Consider the following 18,629-nt stretch of genomic DNA (forward strand, 5'->3'; position numbering starts at 1 on the left):
TAGGTTTACTAGGTTACTTCCCAGAATGGTGGGACTGTCATATGTTGAAAGACTGGAGCAACTAGGCTTGTATACACTGGAATTTAGAAGGATGAGAGGGGATCTTATCGAAACGTATAAGATTATTAAGGGGTTGGACACGCTAGAGGCAGGAAACATGTTCCCAATGTTGGGGGAGTCCAGAACCAGGGGCCACAGTTTAAGAATAAGGGGTAGGCCATTTAGAACTGAGATGAGGAAAAACTTTTTCAGTCAGAGAGTTGTGAATCTGTGGAATTCTCTGCCTCAGAAGGCAGTGGAGGCCAATTCTCTGAATGCATTCAAGAGAGAGCTTGATAGAGCTCTTAATGATAGCGGAGTCAGGGGGTACGGGGAGAAGGCAGGAACGGGGAACTGATTGAGAATGATCAGCCATGATCACAATGAATGGCGGTGCTGGCTTGAAGGGCCGAATGGCCTCCTCCTGCACCTATTGTCTATTGTCTATATCAGATCAGGCGCTGGAGATTTGTCTACCTTCAAACACGACAGTACCTTCAGTACTTTCCCGACAGTAACCATGATAGGAGCAGAATTAGGCCATTCGGCCCATCAAGTCTACTCCGCCATTCGATCATGGCTGATTTATCTCTCCGTCCTCACCTCATTCGCCTGCCTTCTCCCCATAATTGTTGCACAAGGGTAGATTGGTCAACAGGGACATAAATGGGAATTGATAGAGGGCACTTAAGAAGCAAGCGACTTTTGAAATTGCCTTGGACATTGTGGCTATTCAACAACCGTGTGTTTTGGTGATGGATATCTTCAGTGGAAGCTCCAGTGTTCTCCTGCGTATTTGTTTATTATTCTCACCCGTACCCAGACGCACGGAGAAACCTTGTTTTGAGTGGCGTACAAGTTCACCATACCACACCACACATGAGTACAGTCAATCCACGGATTGGTACAACACACGCAGTGCAAAGATAAAGCACGACACAGCACAGAAAATAGCATTACAGAGAAAGTGCAGATTTTTTAAAAAAAAAGCGCAAGGGCCACAGTGAGGTAGATTGGAAGATCGGGTATTCATCCACCAGACAACGAGAGGTTTACAGAAAGGTCTAGGAATGGGGTTAAACCTACACGATTGCCACAGGAGATTGATTTAGCTCAGTCTTGAGATGCAGCATGGAAACTGGCCCTTCGGCCCATCGGGTCCAGGCCGACAGCAGTGAGTGTGACACACAGGCCAGCCTGCACAGGGGACGGGAAGATGGCTTCCCATCTAGAGGATCACTGCATGCCAATTCTGCAGCTTCGTGCCTTCCAAAAAAGTGTACAGGTTTATTTAATCATATTTGAATTCCACAGCTGCCCGGTGGGATTTCGACAAATGGCCCTAGATCAATGTTTCAGCACATTGGCTGTGAATCCAGAGACTTTAGCACTACCCGAGCAGTGTGTGTGTGTGTGTGTGTGTGTGTGTGTGTGGGTGTGGGTGCGTGCATGTGTGTGAGTGAGTGATTATGTGTGTGAATGTATGTATTTGTTTGTAGGTGTATGTGTGTGTGAGTGAGCGTGTGTGTGTGTATATGTGAATATGTGTGCAGAAATGTGTATGTGTGCGTGTGAGCATGTGTGTATATTTGTTTGTATGTGTGTGTGCGTGTGTGTGTGTGCGTGTTTGCAAGTGTGAGTGTGTGCGCGCGTGTATGTGTGTGAGTGTGCATTTGTGTGCGTGTGAGCAAGTGAGCATGTGTGAGTGCGTGTGTATGAAGGAATGAGTGTGTGCATGTGGCTGGTGAGTGTGCGCGCATATGAGTGCGTTTGTGTGCATGTGTGTGAGTGTGTGCATGTGTGTGAGTGTATGTGTGTGCATGTGAGTGTGCAAGTGTGTGTGCGCGTGTATGTGTGTGAGTGTGCATTTGTGTGCGTGTGAGCAAATGAGCATGTGTGAGTGTGTGTGTGCATGTGGCTGAGTAAGTGTGCGCATATGAGTGTGTGTGCATGTGTGTGAGTGTGTGTGTGCATGTGTGTGTGTGCATGTGAGTGTGTGCATGTGTGTGTATGTGAGTGTGTGCATGTGTGTGAGTGAGTGAGTGGGTGTATGTGAGTGTGTATGTGAGTGTGCGTATGTGAGTGAGTGTGTGCGTGTGGGTGAGTGTGTGAGTGAGTGTGTGCGTGTGTAAGTGTGGGTGAGTAAGTGTGACTGAGTGAGAGAGTGAGTGTGAGTGTGTGTGAAAGTGTGAGTGAATGTGTGTAAGTGTGAGTGTGTGTGAATGTGTAAGTGTGAGTGTGCATGTGTCAGTGAGAGAGTGAGTGCGTGTGTGTATGTGAGTGCTTGTGTGAGTGAGAGTGAGTGTGTGTGTGCATGTGAGTTATTTGTGTGTGCATGTATGTGTGTGTGTGTGTGTGTGTGTGTATGTGTGTGAGCGTGCGTGTGTGTGTATCCCTGTGTGTGTGAGTGATTGTGTGTGTGAATGTACGTATTTGTTTATGGGTGTATGTGAGTGTGTGTGAGCGCGTGTGTGTGTATATGTGAGTATGTGTGCGTAAATGTGTATGTGTGCGTGTGAGCATGTGTGTATATTTTTGTATGTGTGTGTGTGTGTGCGTGTGTGAGTGCGTGTGTGCAAGTGTGTGTGTGTGCACGCGTGTATGTGTGTGTGCATTTATGTGCGTGTGAGCAAGTGAGCATGTGTTAGTGCGTGTGTGTGTGCATGTGGCTGAGTGAGTGTGCGCATATGAGTGAGTGTGTGTGCATGTGTGCGAGTGTGTGTGTGCATGTAAGTGTGTACATGTGTGTGTATGTGAGTGTGTGCATGTGTGTGAGTGAGTGTATGTGAGTGTGTGTATGTGAGTGAGCATGTGTGTGAGTGTGTGTGTGTGTGTGAGTAAGTGTGAGAGAGTGAGTGTGTGTGTGTGTGAGTGTGTGTGTATGTGAGTGAGTGAGTGTTGTGTGTGTGTGAGTGTGAGAGCAAGTGAGTGTGTGTGTGAGTGTATGTGAGTGTGTGTGTGTGTAAGAGAGAGCGAGTGAGTGTGTATGTGAGTGTGTGAGAGAGCGAGTGAGTGTGTGCGAGTGTGTGAGAGTGTGTGTGTGTATGTGTGTGTGTAAGTGTGTGTGTGTGAGAGAGTGAGTGAGTAAGTGTGAGTGTGCATGTGAGAGAGAGCGAGTGAGTGTGTGTGAGTGTATGTGAGTGTGTGTGTATGTGTATGTGTGTATGAGTGTGTGTGCGTGTGTGTGAGAGAGTGAGTGAGTGTGTGTGAGTGTGTGTGTGTGCTTGCCCATCTGTGCACATGGGCGTCTGTTTGTGAATCTGGTTGCGTGTACCATGCGTGTGCATCTGTGTTCACATGTGGTGCAGATTAGTACTCCACCCATCTGCTGAAAACATCGTCAAGGGCCACTCACAACCTGGTCATTCTCCCTCCTGTTGGGCCGTTGATACAGAAGCTTGAAAGCACGTTCCACCAGATTCAGGACCCGTTTCTTCTGCGCTATTAGCAGACTCTTGATCGAGCCTCTCAGATGCTGGAGATGTGTGTCCCGGTCCTCCAATCTACCTTGTTGCGGCCCTTGCACTTTAAAGAAAAATCTGCACTTTCGTTGTGTCTGTAACATTGCAGTTTGTTTCCTTTCTCAGTTCGAGTTTCAGTTCAGTGTAGTTTATTGTCACGTGTACCGAGGTGCAGTGAAAAGCTTTTGTTGCGCGCTAACCAGCCAGCGGAAAGACAATGCATGATTACAATCGAGGCGTTCACAGTGTGCAGATACATGATAAGGGAATGACGTTCAGTGCAAGGTAAAGCCAGCAAAGTCCGATCAAGGATAGTCCGAGGGTCACCAATGAGGTAGATAGTAGTTCAGCACTGCTCTCTGGTTGTGGTGGGATGGTTCAGTTGCCTGATAACAGCCGGGAAGAAAGTGTCCCTGAATCTGGAGGTGTGCGTTTACACACTTCTGTACCTCTTGCCCGATGGGAGAGGGGAGAAGAGGGAGTGGCCGGGGTGCTTACATTCTTACATTCTGTTGATGTGCGATGTTATTTGTCTGGAAATAGCGCAACAAACGTTGGAGGCACAAGGAACTGCAGATGCTGGTTTACCAGTAAAAAGACTCAAAGTGCTGGATAAATTCAGTCGGTCAGGCAGCATCTCTGGAGAATAGCGAGAGGCGATGTTTCGGGTTGGGACTCAAGCAATGGTTTTCATTGTGTCTCAGTGGACATGACAAATATCACTGAAAGACCACCCTTTGCTACGTGACCCCCTTTGCTACCTCAGCGTTTGAAATCACGCAGAATGTCCCCAATGTTGGGGGGAGTCCAGAACTAGGGGCCACACAGTCTTAGAATAAAGGGGAGGCCATTTAAAACTGAGGTGAGAAGGAACTTATTCACCCAGAGTTGTGAATTTGTGGAATTCTCTGCCACAGAGGGCAGTGGAGGCCAAATCACTGCATGGATTTACGAGCGAGTTAGATAGAGCTCTAGGGGCTAGTGGAATCAAGGGATATGGGGAGAAGGCAGGCACGGGTTACTAATTGTGGATGATCAGCCATGATCACAATGAATGGCAGTGCTGGCTCGAAGGGCCGAATGAACTCCTCCTGCACCTATTTTCTATGTTTCTAGAGGTTTCCTCTTTTCTGTCCATCCCTTGGACTGCAGTGCATCATCCAGAAGGCTCAAACTCTGGGAAGAGAGACTAGAGGAATCTCCGGAAGACATTCACATGGCAGGCAATCGATCCCTCTGAGAAGCTCCCACCAGGTCCCGACCGACCGTGGATAACCTGGAGCAGTCTCAACAGACTGTGGGCAGGCGTGGGGAGGGGCAAATCGGACGTGCTGAAGTGGGGATATACTGAAGACGCGGCAGACTGCGAGTGTGGATGGGGCCTCCAGACTATGGAACATCTCCTGAGCTGTGACGTGCTGCATGACACATGCACTGTAAAGGATCTTGCAGAGGCCAACCACGTGGCAATAAAATTTGGCAAACAGTTGTGTGATGACACGAAATAACCAATAATAACTGAATGGTCACGGTGGCGCAGCGGTAGAGTTGCTGCCTCACAGCGCCGGAGACCCGGGTTCCATCCCGACCGCGGGCGCTGTCTGTACGGAGTTCGTACGTTCTCCCCGTGACCCGCGTGGGTTTTCTCCGGGTGCCCCTGTTAACTCCCACACCCCAAAGACGCGCGGGTTTGTAGGTTAATCGGCCCTCTGTAAATCTTTGTGGATGAGAGAGTGGGATGACACAGAAATGGTGCGTTAGCCTGATCGCTGCTAGGCATGCACTCGACGGGCCGAAGGGCTTGTTTCAATGCTGTGCGCTCTTGCCCAGAGTAGGTGAATCGAGGACCAGAGGACACAGGTTTAAGGTGAAGGGGAAGAGATTTAATAGGAATCCGAGGGGTAACTTTTTCACACAGAGGGTGGTGGGTGCGTGGAACAAGCTGCCAGAGGAGGTAGTTGAGGCTGGGACTATCTCATTGTTTAAGAGACATTTGGACAGGTACATGGATAGGACAGGTTTGGAGGGATATGGACCAAACGCGGGCAGGTGGGACTAGTGTAGCTGGGACATTGTTGGCCGGTGTGGGCGAGTTGGGCCGAAGGACCTGTTTCCACACTGTTTCACTCTATGACTCTCTAAACTCTAAACTTACTCTGGGGCAAAGATCGTTTGGCTGCTGTCTGTCTGTCTGTCTGTCTGCTGGTGTCTGCCTCCCTCTGCTGGTGCTATGAGGATGTGCAGTGTGTACCGGAAGAGGTGAGATCAGAACATACATTCGATTTGAACCAGTATCTGCATTTATTTCCCTACACACCATACCGACAAGCGATCGCCCGTTCACTCTAGTTCTGTTATCCCATTTTCTCATCCAATCCCTACACACTAGGGGGTCCAATTAATCTACAAATCCCCTGCACATTTTTGGAGTGCGGGAGGAAACCGGAGCACCAGGAGGAAACCCACGCAGGTCACGGGGAGAATGTGCAAACTGCGCGCGCGCACACACACACACACACTACACACACACCCCACACGCACACACACACGCGCACCACACACGCACACACACACATACACCACACACACACACACAGACACCACACACACACACACACACAGACACCACACACACACACATACACCACACACACACACCCCACACAACCGCACCACACGCACACACACACGCGCACCACACACACCCATACACGCACACCACACACCCACACACCACACACACACAGACACACACACCACACACACAGCCACATAGAGGCAGCACCCGAGGTCAGGATTGAACCTGGGTCTCTGGCGCTGTGAGGCAGCGGCTCTACTCGCTGCGCCACCGTGCCTGAGACAAGTATCAAAGCAAAAACGTATTATTCCTATCTTAGAAGCACTGAAGCCACTGCCACGCCCAGCCAGTGGCCTTGGAACGTAGCCGTGGTACCATTCGCTCCCTCTCCACGCACGGATATCCACGCACTGACGTAAGTCTAAAAAAGGGGCAGGCAGTCAGTCATGGAAACATAGACAATATGTGCAGGAGGAGGCCATTCGGCCCTTTGAGCCTATCACTGTGATCATGGCTGATCATTCTCAATCAGTACCCCGTTCCTGCCTTCTCCCCATACCCCCCTGACTCCACTATCCCTAAGAGCTCTATCTAGCTCTCTCTTGAATGCATTCAGAGAATTGGCCTCCACTGCCTTGAGGCAGAGAATTCCACAGATTCACAACTCTCTGACTGAAAAAGTTTTTCTTCATCTCAATCCTAAATGGCCTACCCCTTATTCTGTGTCCCCTGGTTCTGAACTCCCACAACATGGGGAACATTGTTCCTGCATCTAGCCTGTCCAATCCCTTAAGAATTTTAAATGTTTCTACAAGATCCCCTCTCATCCTTCTAAATTCCAGTGAATACAAGCCCAGTCGACCCATTCTTTCATCAGTCAGCCTAGGTGGAATTCTCGGCTGCCCATTAATGTCCAGCTAGGCCAGGCCCAGTGCAAAACTGACCAAGAGGTCCTAGGGTTGACCCACTCTCCCCTACCCTTCCACACCAGGTGCCCAAAGATCACGGTGGGCAGTCACGGTGGCGCAGCGGTAGAGTTGCCGCCTTACAGCGAATGCAGCGCCGGAGACCCGGGTTCCATCCCGACTACGGGCGCCGTCTGTACGGAGTTTGTACGTTCTCCCCGTGACCTGCGTGGGTTTTCTCCGAGATCTTCGGTTTCCTCCCACACTCCAAAGACGTGCAGGTTTGTAGGTTAATTGGCTTGGTAAACGTAAAAATTGTCCCTAGTGGGTGTAGGATAGTGTTAGTGTGCGGGGATCACTGGTCGGTGCGGACCCGGTGGGCCTGTTTCCCTCTCTCTCCATCCCCTCCCCCTTCCCAGTTTTCCCACCAGTCTTCCTGTCCAACCACATTCTATCTCCGTACCACCCACTCCCGACATCAGTCTGAAGGGTCTTGATCCGAAACGTCACCCATTCCTTCTCTCCAGAGATGCTGCCTGACCTGCTGAGTTACTCCAGCATTTTGTGTCTACCCTGGACTGTTGTATGTTCACTGCCTCTGGTACACATTGCACATCCTGGCTCAGCCAGCAGAGGGGAGCAGAGACCAGGTCTGAAGTAGGGTCCCGACCTGAAACGTCACCCATCCGTGTTCTCCAGAGATGCTGCCTGACCCGCTGAGTTACTCCAGCACTCTGTGAAACGTCACCCATCCATGTTCTCCAGAGATGCTGCCTGACCCGCTGAGTTACTCCAGCACACTGTGCCTTCACTTTTGTAGAGTCTGGATCGTGGCGATGTTGAGAAAGGGTACAATTGGTGAAGATAGGATTGGTGCAAATGGATAATAGGTGCAGGAGGAGGCCATTCGAGCCAGCAATGTGATCATGGTTGATCATTCAATGTGATCATGGCTGATCATTCTCAATCAGTACCCCGTTCCTGCCTTCTCCCCGTACCCCCTGACTCCGCTATCCTTAAGAGCTCTATCTAGCTCTCTTTTGAATGCATTCAGAGAATTGTCCTCCACTGCCTTCTGAGGCAGAGAATTCCACAGAATCCACAACTCGCTGACTGAAAAAGTTATTCACAACTCTGACTGAAAAATGGGTACTAGATGGTCAGTATAAACCAAATGGGCCGAAGGGCCTGTTGCCATGCTGTACATCTGCATGAAGGACATCCTCCACAAAAGACTACACTATTCCCTGCATCTCCATGTGGCTGTCCAAAAGCCTTTTTCGCACAACTATGGTATCTGCCTCCACCACCACCCCCAGAAGCACGTTCCCGGCCCCCACCAGCCTCTGGCGGCCGATTAGGAGAAGGGGAGATACAGCGAGACCTGGGTGTCGTGGTACACCAGTCATTGAAAGTAGGCATGCAGGTGCAGCAGGCAGTGAAGAAAGCCAATGGTATGTTGGTATTCATAGCGAGGGGATTTGAGTCTAGGAGCAGGGAGGTTCTGCTGCAGTTGTACAGGGCATTGGTGAGACCACACCTGGAGTATTGCGTACAGTTTTGGTCTCCTAATCTGAGGAAAGACATTCTTGCCATAGAGGGAGTACAGAGAAGGTTCACCAGATTGATCCCTGGGATGGCAGGACTTTCATATGAAGAAAGACTGGATAGACTCGGCTTGTACTCGCTGGAATTTAGAAGACTGAGGGGGGATCTTATAGAAACTTACAACATTTTTAAGGGGTTGGACAGGCTAGATGCAGGAAGATTGTTCCCGATGTTGGGGAAGTCCAGAACAAGGGGTCACAGTTTAAGGATAAGGGGGATGTCTTTTAGGACCGAGATGAGAACATTTTTTTTCACACAGAGAGTGGTGAATCTGTGGAATTCTCTGCCACAGAGGGTAGTTGAGGCCAGTTCATTGGCTATATTTAAGAGGGAGTTAGATGTGGCCCTTGTGGCTAAAGGGATCAGGGGGTATGGAGAGAAGGCAGGTACAGGATACTGAGTTGGATGATCAGCCATGATCATATTGAATGGCGGTGCGTACAGGCTCGAAGGGCCGAATGGCCTACTCCTGCACCTATTTTCTATGTTTCTGTGAATCAGGAACTGGACGGTAAATGTCGATTTTATAGAACTAGAACAATACCAGAGATGTGTAAAATCATGAGGTAGGATAGGTAGGGTGAACGCACAGAATCTTTTAGAAGAATCGAGAACCAGGGGACACAGGTTTTTAAGTTGTGGGGGGCAAGATTTAATAAGAACCCGAGGGGCAACCTTTTCCACTCACAGAGGGTGGTGGATGTATGGAAGGAGCTGCCAGAGGAGGTAGTTGAGGCTGGGAGTATAGTCAGGCATGTGAGTGAGGTAGAGAATAGAGGAAAAGAGCCGAGCACTATCATGAGGGTCAAAAAATTGGAAAATTTACACACAAAATTAACAGTCTCACGCCTCTTTTAGTGCATTTCAAAGTTAAAACAGACATTACAAAATAATGTGACTATGTCACTGTACACTAATACCATTTTTATTATTTTAATTAACTTAGTTATATAATCTTGCGCTTAAGTTTAATATTCACTCATTACAGTTCCACCACTGATTTTCTGGCACGCTTGGTTCCAGAGCGTTGTTGGTTTATCCAGCCGGCCAAGGAAGTCGCTCGGCGATGGGGGATAGATGCGCTGGCTCCAGCTGGGCTGGAGTTCCAGAGGGCCCGGTCGCAGGTTGCAAATTCAACCCACCGACCGGCCGTGGAAGTCCCGATGAGGCCGAGATTGGCTGCTCTGCCCAGCCGAGGTGCCACATTTTCGGGGAGACTTCCAGGGCAGGGATTTCAAGTGGGTTCTCGTAATTTTGTCCGGATTTCGATGATTAGCGGCTATTTCTCGCGGAACCCCTAGCGACCTCTAGCGGGACCCTAGTGTTCCGTGGAGCCCCAGACGAGAAACGCTGCTGTTCGTCGTTTATTTTCTTTCTTTCGATCCGATTTCTCCTTTGGTAAACGCGATTTTGGCAAAGTGAAAAACGCGGAAATCATGCAAAAAGCGCGGGAAATGGATTTTAAAAAACGTGGAAATCCGCGGAAAATTCACGTGCCTGGATGATAGCTTTTGAAAGACACTTGCACATGACACATGGACAGGACAGGGTTAGAGGGATATGGGCCAAACGCAAGCAGGTGGGCCTAGTGTGGATGAGGCATGTTGGTCGGTGTGGGCAACTTGGGCCGAAGGGCCTGTTTCCATGCTGTATGACTAAATAAAAGGTTTAATAAATTGAGGTTAAATATAACTACAGAGATTTTGACACGTCTCCTGATTAATAGTAGAGACCTTTGAATGAAATCTGATAGAGGTGGGACTTCATGGTCGGCATGGGCATGTTGGGCCGAAGGGCCTGTTTTCCACGCTGTGTGACTCGATGACTATGACTTTTAATGGGACTAGTTGGATGGGGCATCTTAGTCGGAATGGGCGAGTTGGGCCGAAGGGCCTGTTTCCATGCTAGACGATGTTATGACTGTGACTATTAATGGGACTAGCTTAGGTGGGGTATATTGGTTGGTACGGCTGAGTTGGGCTGAAGGGCCTGTTTCCATGCTAGACAATGTTATGACTGTGACTATAAATGGGACTAGCTTAGATGGGACATCTTGGTCAGAATGGGCGAGTTGGGCTGAAGGGCCAGTTTCCATGCTAGATGATTTTATGACTGACTATTAATGGGACTAACTTAGATGGGGCATGTTGGTCGGAATGGGCGAGTTGGGCCAGAGGGCCTGTTTTCCACGCGGTGTGACTCTATGACTATGACTTTTAATGGAACTAGTTGGATATGACATCTTGGTTGGCATGGGCGAGTTGGGCCGAAGGGCCTGTTTCCATGCTAGACGATGTTATGATTGTGACTCCTAATGGGACTAGCATAGATGGGGCATCTTGGTCGGAATGGGCGAGTTGGGCCGAAGGGCCAGTTTCCATGCTAGACGATGTTATGACTGTGACTCCTAATGGGACTAGCTTAGATGGGGCATGGGTGAGTAGGGCCGAAGGGCCTGTTTGCGTCCTGAGTGATGATGAAGCAGTGGGCGCGGGTGGAGACGAGGGCAGATGGGGAGGGTTAAGGTGTGTCGGACGGGTCCTTGCCTGGGCAATGGTAGTCCCCTCGCTGCCCGCCGGTCTTGCTCACCAGCCTGATGTCCTCCAGCACGATGTCGTGGCTGACGGCCTTGCACATGTCGTAGAGGGTGAGGGCGGCCATGCTGGCTGCCACCAGGGCCTCCATCTCCACCCCGGTCTTGCCATGGGCGCCGCAGGTGGCCGTGACCACCACCGCCAGCCGGGCCGGCTCGAGGTCCAGGGTCACGTCCACCCGGTGGAGGGGCACGGGGTGGCACAGGGGCACCAGGTGAGGGGTCATCTTGGCGGCCGAGATGCCGGCCAGCCGGGCAGCGCACAGAGCGTCGCCTTTCCTCAGCGCCCCCTCGCGCAGTAGGCCGAAGGCCCTCTCGCCCAGCCGCACCGTCGCCCGGGCAACCGCCGTGCGCAGGGAGTCCGGCTTCCCGCCCACGTCCACCATGACCGCCATCCCTCGCCCGTCCAAGTGCGTCAGTCCCTCGGGCCCCGCCGGGCCTTGTTTGCCCGGATCCTCGCCCTGCCCCCCGTTGCCGGGGGCGACGACGTAGGCCCGGGCTCCCCGGCCCGTCGCCCATCCCTCCACACCACCCAGAGGTAGCGGTACAATCCGTCCGGGGATCACGGCCTTCCGGAAAATTCTTCCCTCGCGAACAGGCCCAGTCGGCCTCACGGCGGATTCAACGACCTCTCTCTCTGGCGGTGGAAAGGAAAAGGACAGTCAAACAATGGGAGGCACGATGCAGACCTCTACCAGAGAAAGCACACAGCCATTGTTTAGTTTCAGTTCAGAGATGCAGCGTGGAAACAGGCCCTTCGGCCCACCAAGTCCGCGCCGACCCTCGATCACACTAGCTCTGTGATATCCCACTTTCCCATCCACTCCCTGCACGCCCGGGGCAATTTACAGAGGCTGTTTAACCTACGGACAATAGACAATAGGTGCAGGAGGAGGCCATTCGGCCCTTCGAGCCAGCGCCGCCATTCAATGTGATCATGGCTGATCATTCTCAATCAGTACCCCGTTCCTGCCTTCTCCCCAGACCCCCTGACTCCGCTATCCTTAAGAGCTCTATCTAGCTCTCTCTTGAATGCATTCAGAGAATTGGCCTCCACTGCCTTCTGAGGCAGAGAATTCCACAGATTCACAACTCTCTGACTGAAAAGGTTTTTCCTCATCTCCGTTCTAAATGGCCTACCCCTTATTCTTAAACTGTGGCCCCTTGTTCTGGACTCCCCCAACATTGGGAACATGTTTCCTGTAGTATGTTTCCTGCCTCTAACGTGTCCAACCCCTTAATAATCTTATACGTTTCGATAAGATCTCCTCTCATCCTTCTAAATTCCAGTGTATACAAGCCTAGTCGCTCCAGTCTTTCAACATTAAATCTTTCTCACCCGAACTAAACCTGTTTCCTCTGGTTCTCGATTCCCCTACTCTGGGCGCGTGTTAAACCCCACCCGATCTATTCCTCTCGTGATTTTTATCATTCCTCTCATGGTTTTTACAAGCGTGAAACAAAGTTAAAATACCAGTGGTACTGTATCCTGAACCATCTGACATGTTGTAGATGTGTATGGGCCTGTGCCTTGGAAGAATGTAGAGGTTTTGCTGTCAAATTGTGCATTTGTATTTGTGATATGATGTATTGTGAACACATCAGTTGCAAAGGGGTTGTCCAGGGAGGGTGGGTGAGGGTTATTTTGTTGGCACGGTAGCGCAGCGGTAGAGTTGCTGCTTTACAGCGAATGCAGCGCCGGAGACTCAGGTTCGATCCTGACTACGGGTGCTGCACTGTAAGGAGTTTGTACGTTCTCCCCGTGACCTGCGTGGGTTTACTCCGAGATCTTCGGTTTCCTCCCACACTCCAAAGACGTACAGGTATGTAGGTTAATTGGCTGGGTAAATGTAAAAATTGTCCCTAGTGGGTGTAGGATAGTGTTAATGTACGGGGATCACTGGGCGGCACGGACTTGGAGGGCCGAAAAGGCCTGTTTCCGGCTGTATGTATATGATATGATATGATAACAACAAAATGGAGGGGAATGTAATGCATTACATCATTCCTAGTGTATCCTTCAATAAATATAAATATTAAAAAAATAAAAAATACCAGTGGTACGTTCGGCTTCATCACCCACCGATCAGAATCATCGGACGGTTTTTCATCTGTGATATGTTGAACATCCCTACAATGAAACATCAGTTTAGTTTAGAGATACAGGCCCTTTCGGCCCACCGGGTCCGTGCCGCCCAGCGATCCCCGCTCACTAACACTATCCTACACCCACTAGGGACAATTTTTACATTTGCCCAGCCAATTAACCTACAAACCTGCACGTCTTTGGAGTGTGGGAGGAAACCGGAGATCTCGGTGGAAAACCCACGCAGGTCACGGGGAGAACGTACAAACTCCGTACAGACGGCGCCCGTAGTCGGGATGGAACCCGGGTCTCCGGCGCTGTGAGGCAGCCGCTGTGACACCCTAAATGGATCACCCGAACAGGGACTTGAACCCTGGACCCTCAGATTAAAAGTCTGATGCTCTACCGACCGAGCTAAATTCAATCACACCTTCTTCAGACCAGCGGGTTAAAGTTTTGGGCCCCGTGTCTGAGGAAGGATGTGCTGGCTCTGGAGAGGGTCCAGAGGAGGTTTACGAGAATGATCCCAGGAATGAGTGGGTTAACGTACGATGAGCGTTTGTCGGCACTGGGCCTGTACTCGCTGGAGTTTAGAAGGGTGATGGGGGGACCTCATTGAAACGTACCGAATAGTGAAAGGCGTAGATAGAGTGGATGTGGAGAGGATGTTTCCACTGGTGGGAGAGTCCAGGACTAGAGGGCACAGCTCTCTGGCTGAAAAAGTTTTTCCTCATCTCAGTTCTAAATGGCCGACCTCTTATTCTTAAACTGTGGCCCCTGGTTCTGGACTCCCCCAACATTGGGAACATGTTTCCTGCCTCTAACGTGTCCAACCCCTTAATAATCTTATATGTTTTGATTAGTTCCCCTCTCATCCTTCTAAATTCCAGTGTATACAAGCCTAGTCGCTCCAGTCTTTTAACATATGAAAGTCCCGCCATTCCGGGAATTAACCTAGTAAACCTACGCTGCACGCCCTCAATAGCAAGAATATCCTTCCCCTTTAGTCAGAGGGCGGTGAATCTGTTATCCCCCTAGTGTAGTGTTCAGTAGTTGAGAGCAGGGAGGGAGAAACTGTTCCCAAATCTCTAGTACATTCATTTCCTTTGTGGAAAGTGGTCACCTGAACTAAGTACAGTACCTGTAACTGTGGCTAGTTTAGTTTAGTTTAGAGATACAGCAAGGAAACAGGCCCATCGGCCCACCGAGTCCACACTGGCCAGCGATCACCCATTCACACTAGTTCTATCCTGGGTACAATTTACCGGAGCACCCGGAGAAAACCCACGCAGCTCACGGGGAGAACGTGCAAACTCCGCGCAGACATCGCCCGTAGTCGGGATGGAACCCGGGTCTCCGGCGCTGTGAGGCATCGACTCTACCGCCGCGCCAGGGAGGGGAGGGCAGGAAGAGAGAGGTGGGGGGTAGAACAAAGCCTGGAAAGTGATAGGTGGAGATTGACACAGAGTGCAGGAGTAACTCAGCAGGCCAGGCAGCATCTCTGGATAAGTGGCGTTTGACGTCAGGACCCCTCTACAGAACTCTTTGGACTTCTGAAGAAGGGTCCTGAGCGCAAACGTCACCCATCCATGTTCTCCAGAGATGCTGCCTGACCCGCTGAGTTACTCCAGCACTCTGTGAAACGTCACCCATCCATGTTCCCCAGAGATGCTGCCTGACCCGCTGAGTTACTCCAGCACTTTGTGCCTATTTTTGGTATAAACCAGCATCTGCAGTTCATTTTTTTCAGTGCATTAAGTGATAGGTGGATACAGGTGAGGGCAGGTTGATGGGCAGATAGGTTAGTTTAGTTTAGAGATACAGCGCGGAAACAGGCCCTTCGGCCCACCGGGTCCGCGCCGCCCAGCGATCCCCGCACACTAACACTGTCCTACACACACTAGGGACAATGTTTACATTTACCCAGCCAATTAAACTACAAACCTGTACGTCTTTGGAGTGTGGGAGGAAACCGAAGATCTCGGAGAAAACCCACGCAGGTCACGGGGAGAACGTACAAACTCCGTACAGACGGCGCCCGTAGTCGGGATGGAACGTGGGTCTCCGGCGCTGCATTCGCTGTGAGGCGGCAACTCTACCGCTGGCTGCGCCACCGTGACCGAGATGGGGTGGACAACGTCCAGAGATGAAAAGGGTGTTGGAGAAGGAGAGAGCGGAGTGCAAAGTGAAGCCGGAGGACGGGATACCTGCCCCTCCTCTCCTCGCTTACCCGCGTGCTGCTTCTTCTTCCTGCTCACCGCCGCTCCCACGATCTCCAGCAGCTCCTCCTCCGTGGCCCCGGAGCGCAACACGTCCCGCAGCGACACCTCGGTGTTCCCAAAGAGGCAGACCTGCGCAACAAGGCACAAGCAAGAGGTTGAGGTCCATTACTGAGGTACAGTGGAAAGCTGGTGGCACCACATCACCAGGCGTTCTATCACAAGGGCAGCAGAGCAGAACTAGGCCATTCGGCCCATCAAGTCTACCTCCGCCATTCAATCATGGATGAGCTATCTCTCCCTCCAAACCCCATTCCCCCATCTCTCCCTCCAAACCCCATTCCCCTGCCTCCCCCCATCTCTCCCTCCTCCAAACCCCATTCCCCCATCTCTCCCTCCTCCAAACCCCATCCCCCCCCCTTCCCCCATCTCTCCCTCCAAACCCCATCCCCCCCTTCCCCATCTCTCCCTCCAAACCCCATCCCCCCCTTCCCCCATCTCTCCCTCCAAACCCCACCCCCCCTTCCCCCATCTCTCCCTCTAAACCCCATTCCCCTGCCTCCCCCCATCTCTCCCTCTAAACCCCATTCCCCTGCCTTCTCCACATCTCTCCCTCCTCCAAACCCCATTCCCCTGCCTTCCCCCATCTCTCCCTCCAAACCCCATTCCCCTGCCTCCCCCCATCTCTCCCTCCAAACCCCATTCCCCCATCTCTCCCTCCAAACCCCATTCCCCCATCTCTCCCTCCAAACCCCATTCCCCTGCCTTCCCCATCTCTCCCTCCAAACCCCATTCCCCTGCCTTCCCCATCTCTCCCTCCAAACCCCATTCCCCCATCTCTCCCCCATCTCTCCCTCCAAACCCCATTCCCCTGCCTTCCCCATCTCTCCCTCCAAACCCCATTCCCCCATCTCTCACTCCAAACCCCATTCCCCTGCCTTCCCCATCTCTCCCTCCAAACCCCATTCCCCTGCCTTCCCCATCTCTCCCTCCAAACCCCATTCCCCCATCTCTCCCTCCAAACCCCATTCCCCTGCCTTCCCCATCTCTCCCTCCAAACCCCATTCCCCCATCTCTCCCCCATCTCTCCCTCCAAACCCCATTCCCCTGCCTTCCCCATCTCTCCCTCCAAACCCCATTCCCCCATCTCTCCCCCATCTCTCCCTCCAAACCCCATTCCCCTGCCTTCCCCATCTCTCCCTCCAAACCCCATTCCCCCATCTCTCCCCCATCTCTCCCTCCAAACCCCATTCCCCTGCCTTCCCCCTATCTCTCCCTCCTCCAAACCCCATTCCCCTGCCTTCCCCCTATCTCTCCCTCCTCCAAACCCCATTCCCCTGCCTCCCCCCATCTCTCCCTCCAAACCCCATTCTCCTGCCTCCCCCCATCTCTCCCTCCAAACCCCATTCCCCTGCCTCCCCCCATCTCTCCCTCCAAACCCCATTCCCCCATCTCTCCCTCCAAACCCCATTCCCCCATCTCTCCCTCCAAACCCCATTCCCCTGCCTTCCCCATCTCTCCCTCCAAACCCCATTCCCCTGCCTTCCCCCATCTCTCCCTCCAAACCCCATTCCCCTGCCTTCCCCATCTCTCCCTCCAAACCCCATTCCCCTGCCTTCCCCATCTCTCCCTCCAAACCCCATTCCCCTGCCTTCCCCCATCTCTCCCTCCAAACCCCATTCCACTGCCTTCCCCCCATCTCTCCCTCCAAACCCCATTCCCCCATCTCTCCCTCCAAACCCCATTCCCCCATCTCTCCCTCCAAACCCCATTCCCCTGCCTTCCCCCATCTCTCCCTCCAAACCCCATTCCACTGCCTTCCCCCCATCTCTCCCTCCAAACCCCATTCCCCCATCTCTCCCTCCAAACCCCATTCCCCCATCTCTCCCTCCAAACCCCATTCCCCTGCCTTCCCCCATCTCTCCCTCCAAACCCCATTCCCCCATCTCTCCCTCCAAACCCCATTCTCCTGCCTTCCCCCATCTCTCCCTCCAAACCCCATTCCCCCGCCTTCCCCCTGAATGTAGCCTTTGATATCCATAAGGTCCGATTCACCTCTACCCCATTGCGGACATTGTACTGTCTCTGTGGAACTGGTGCGCTACAATGCTGAGAACTACATTCTGCACTCTGTATCTTCCCCTTTGCTCTACCTCGTGTACATGAGTTTGACTTGATTGTTTTTATTTAGGGGGGTCACGGTGGCGCGGCGGTAGAGTTGCCGCCTTACAGCGAATGCAGCGCCGGATGGAGACCCGGGTTCCATCCCGACTACATCCTAGGTGCTCTGGTTTCCTCCCACACTCCAAAGGCCTGCGGGTTTGTGGGCTGTTTGGCGTCGGTGGCCCTGTTTTCCTGCTGGCATCTCGAAACTGAACACACCCGGAGCCCAGGCCTAGAGGAACTGAGCTGGGAAGGTTTGGGGGAAGAAGGAAACGATTCCGGGTGGAATGTCTCACCCTCCCCCCCCCCACCCCAACTTTCCCGCCCGAGAGAATCACGAGACCTTCGCCCGGCCCCTTACCTTCAAATTCCCGTCGGCGGTGAGTCGTAAACGGTTGCAGGAGCCGCAGAAATGTTCGGACATGGAGGTGATGAACCCGATCTGGCCCCGGAACTCTGGGACTTTGTACGCCTGTGTCAAGGCCGGGAGAAAGGGGAGCAGAGTCAGTTTAGCGTGCAGGAAGGAACTGCAGGTGCTGGTGTACACCGAGGATAGACACAAAACTCCACGGAACAGACAGCATCTCCGGAGAGAAGGAACGGGAGACGATTCGGGTAGTTTAGTTAGAAACATAGAAAATAGGTGCAGGAGTAGGCCATTCGGCCCTTCGAGCCTGTACGCACCGCCATTCAATATGATCATGGCTGATCATCCAACTCAGTATCCTGTACCTGCCTTCTCTCCATACCCCCTGATCCCTTTAGCCACAAGGGCCACATCTAACTCCCTCTTAAATATAGCCAATGAATTGGCCTCAACTACCTTCTGTGGCAGAGAATTCCACAGACTCACCACTCTCTGTGTGAAAAAAAACGTTCTCATCTCGGTCCTAAAAGACTTCCCCCTTATCCTTAAACTGTGACCCCTTGTTCTGGACTTCCCCAACATCGGGAACAATCTTATAGACAATAGACAA

The 18,629-nt window shown here is 52.0% G+C and overlaps 1 protein-coding gene and 1 non-coding gene across 4 annotated transcripts in view; both read right to left on the minus strand.

The window, feature by feature from the left end:
• Positions 1 to 9,438: 9,438 nt before the first annotated feature.
• mocs1 (molybdenum cofactor synthesis 1) overlaps positions 9,439 to 18,629 on the minus strand; it is a 36,363-nt gene continuing 27,172 nt past the window's right edge. Inside the window, exons 8-11 of one of the 3 annotated variants that reach the window (XM_078398771.1) lie at positions 18,014 to 18,124; positions 15,501 to 15,621; positions 13,268 to 13,315; positions 9,439 to 11,821 (exon numbers count right to left, since the gene is read on the minus strand). In XM_078398771.1, coding sequence (XP_078254897.1) covers positions 11,112 to 11,821; positions 13,268 to 13,315; positions 15,501 to 15,621; positions 18,014 to 18,124 — 990 coding nt within the window. In that variant the 3' untranslated portion in view covers positions 9,439 to 11,111. Of the gene's footprint in view, positions 11,822 to 13,239; positions 13,316 to 15,500; positions 15,622 to 18,013; positions 18,125 to 18,629 lie in introns of all 3 variants that reach the window. The other 2 variants (XM_078398773.1, XM_078398772.1) reach the window with 2 other exon arrangements.
• Positions 13,617 to 13,696, minus strand: trnak-uuu (transfer RNA lysine (anticodon UUU)). Its single transcript has one exon. It is a non-coding gene; the product is annotated as a tRNA-Lys (tRNA).

The sequence above is a fragment of the Rhinoraja longicauda genome, chromosome 5, assembly GCF_053455715.1.
Source record: "Rhinoraja longicauda isolate Sanriku21f chromosome 5, sRhiLon1.1, whole genome shotgun sequence".
In the NCBI taxonomy this organism is placed as follows: domain Eukaryota; kingdom Metazoa; phylum Chordata; class Chondrichthyes; order Rajiformes; family Arhynchobatidae; genus Rhinoraja; species Rhinoraja longicauda.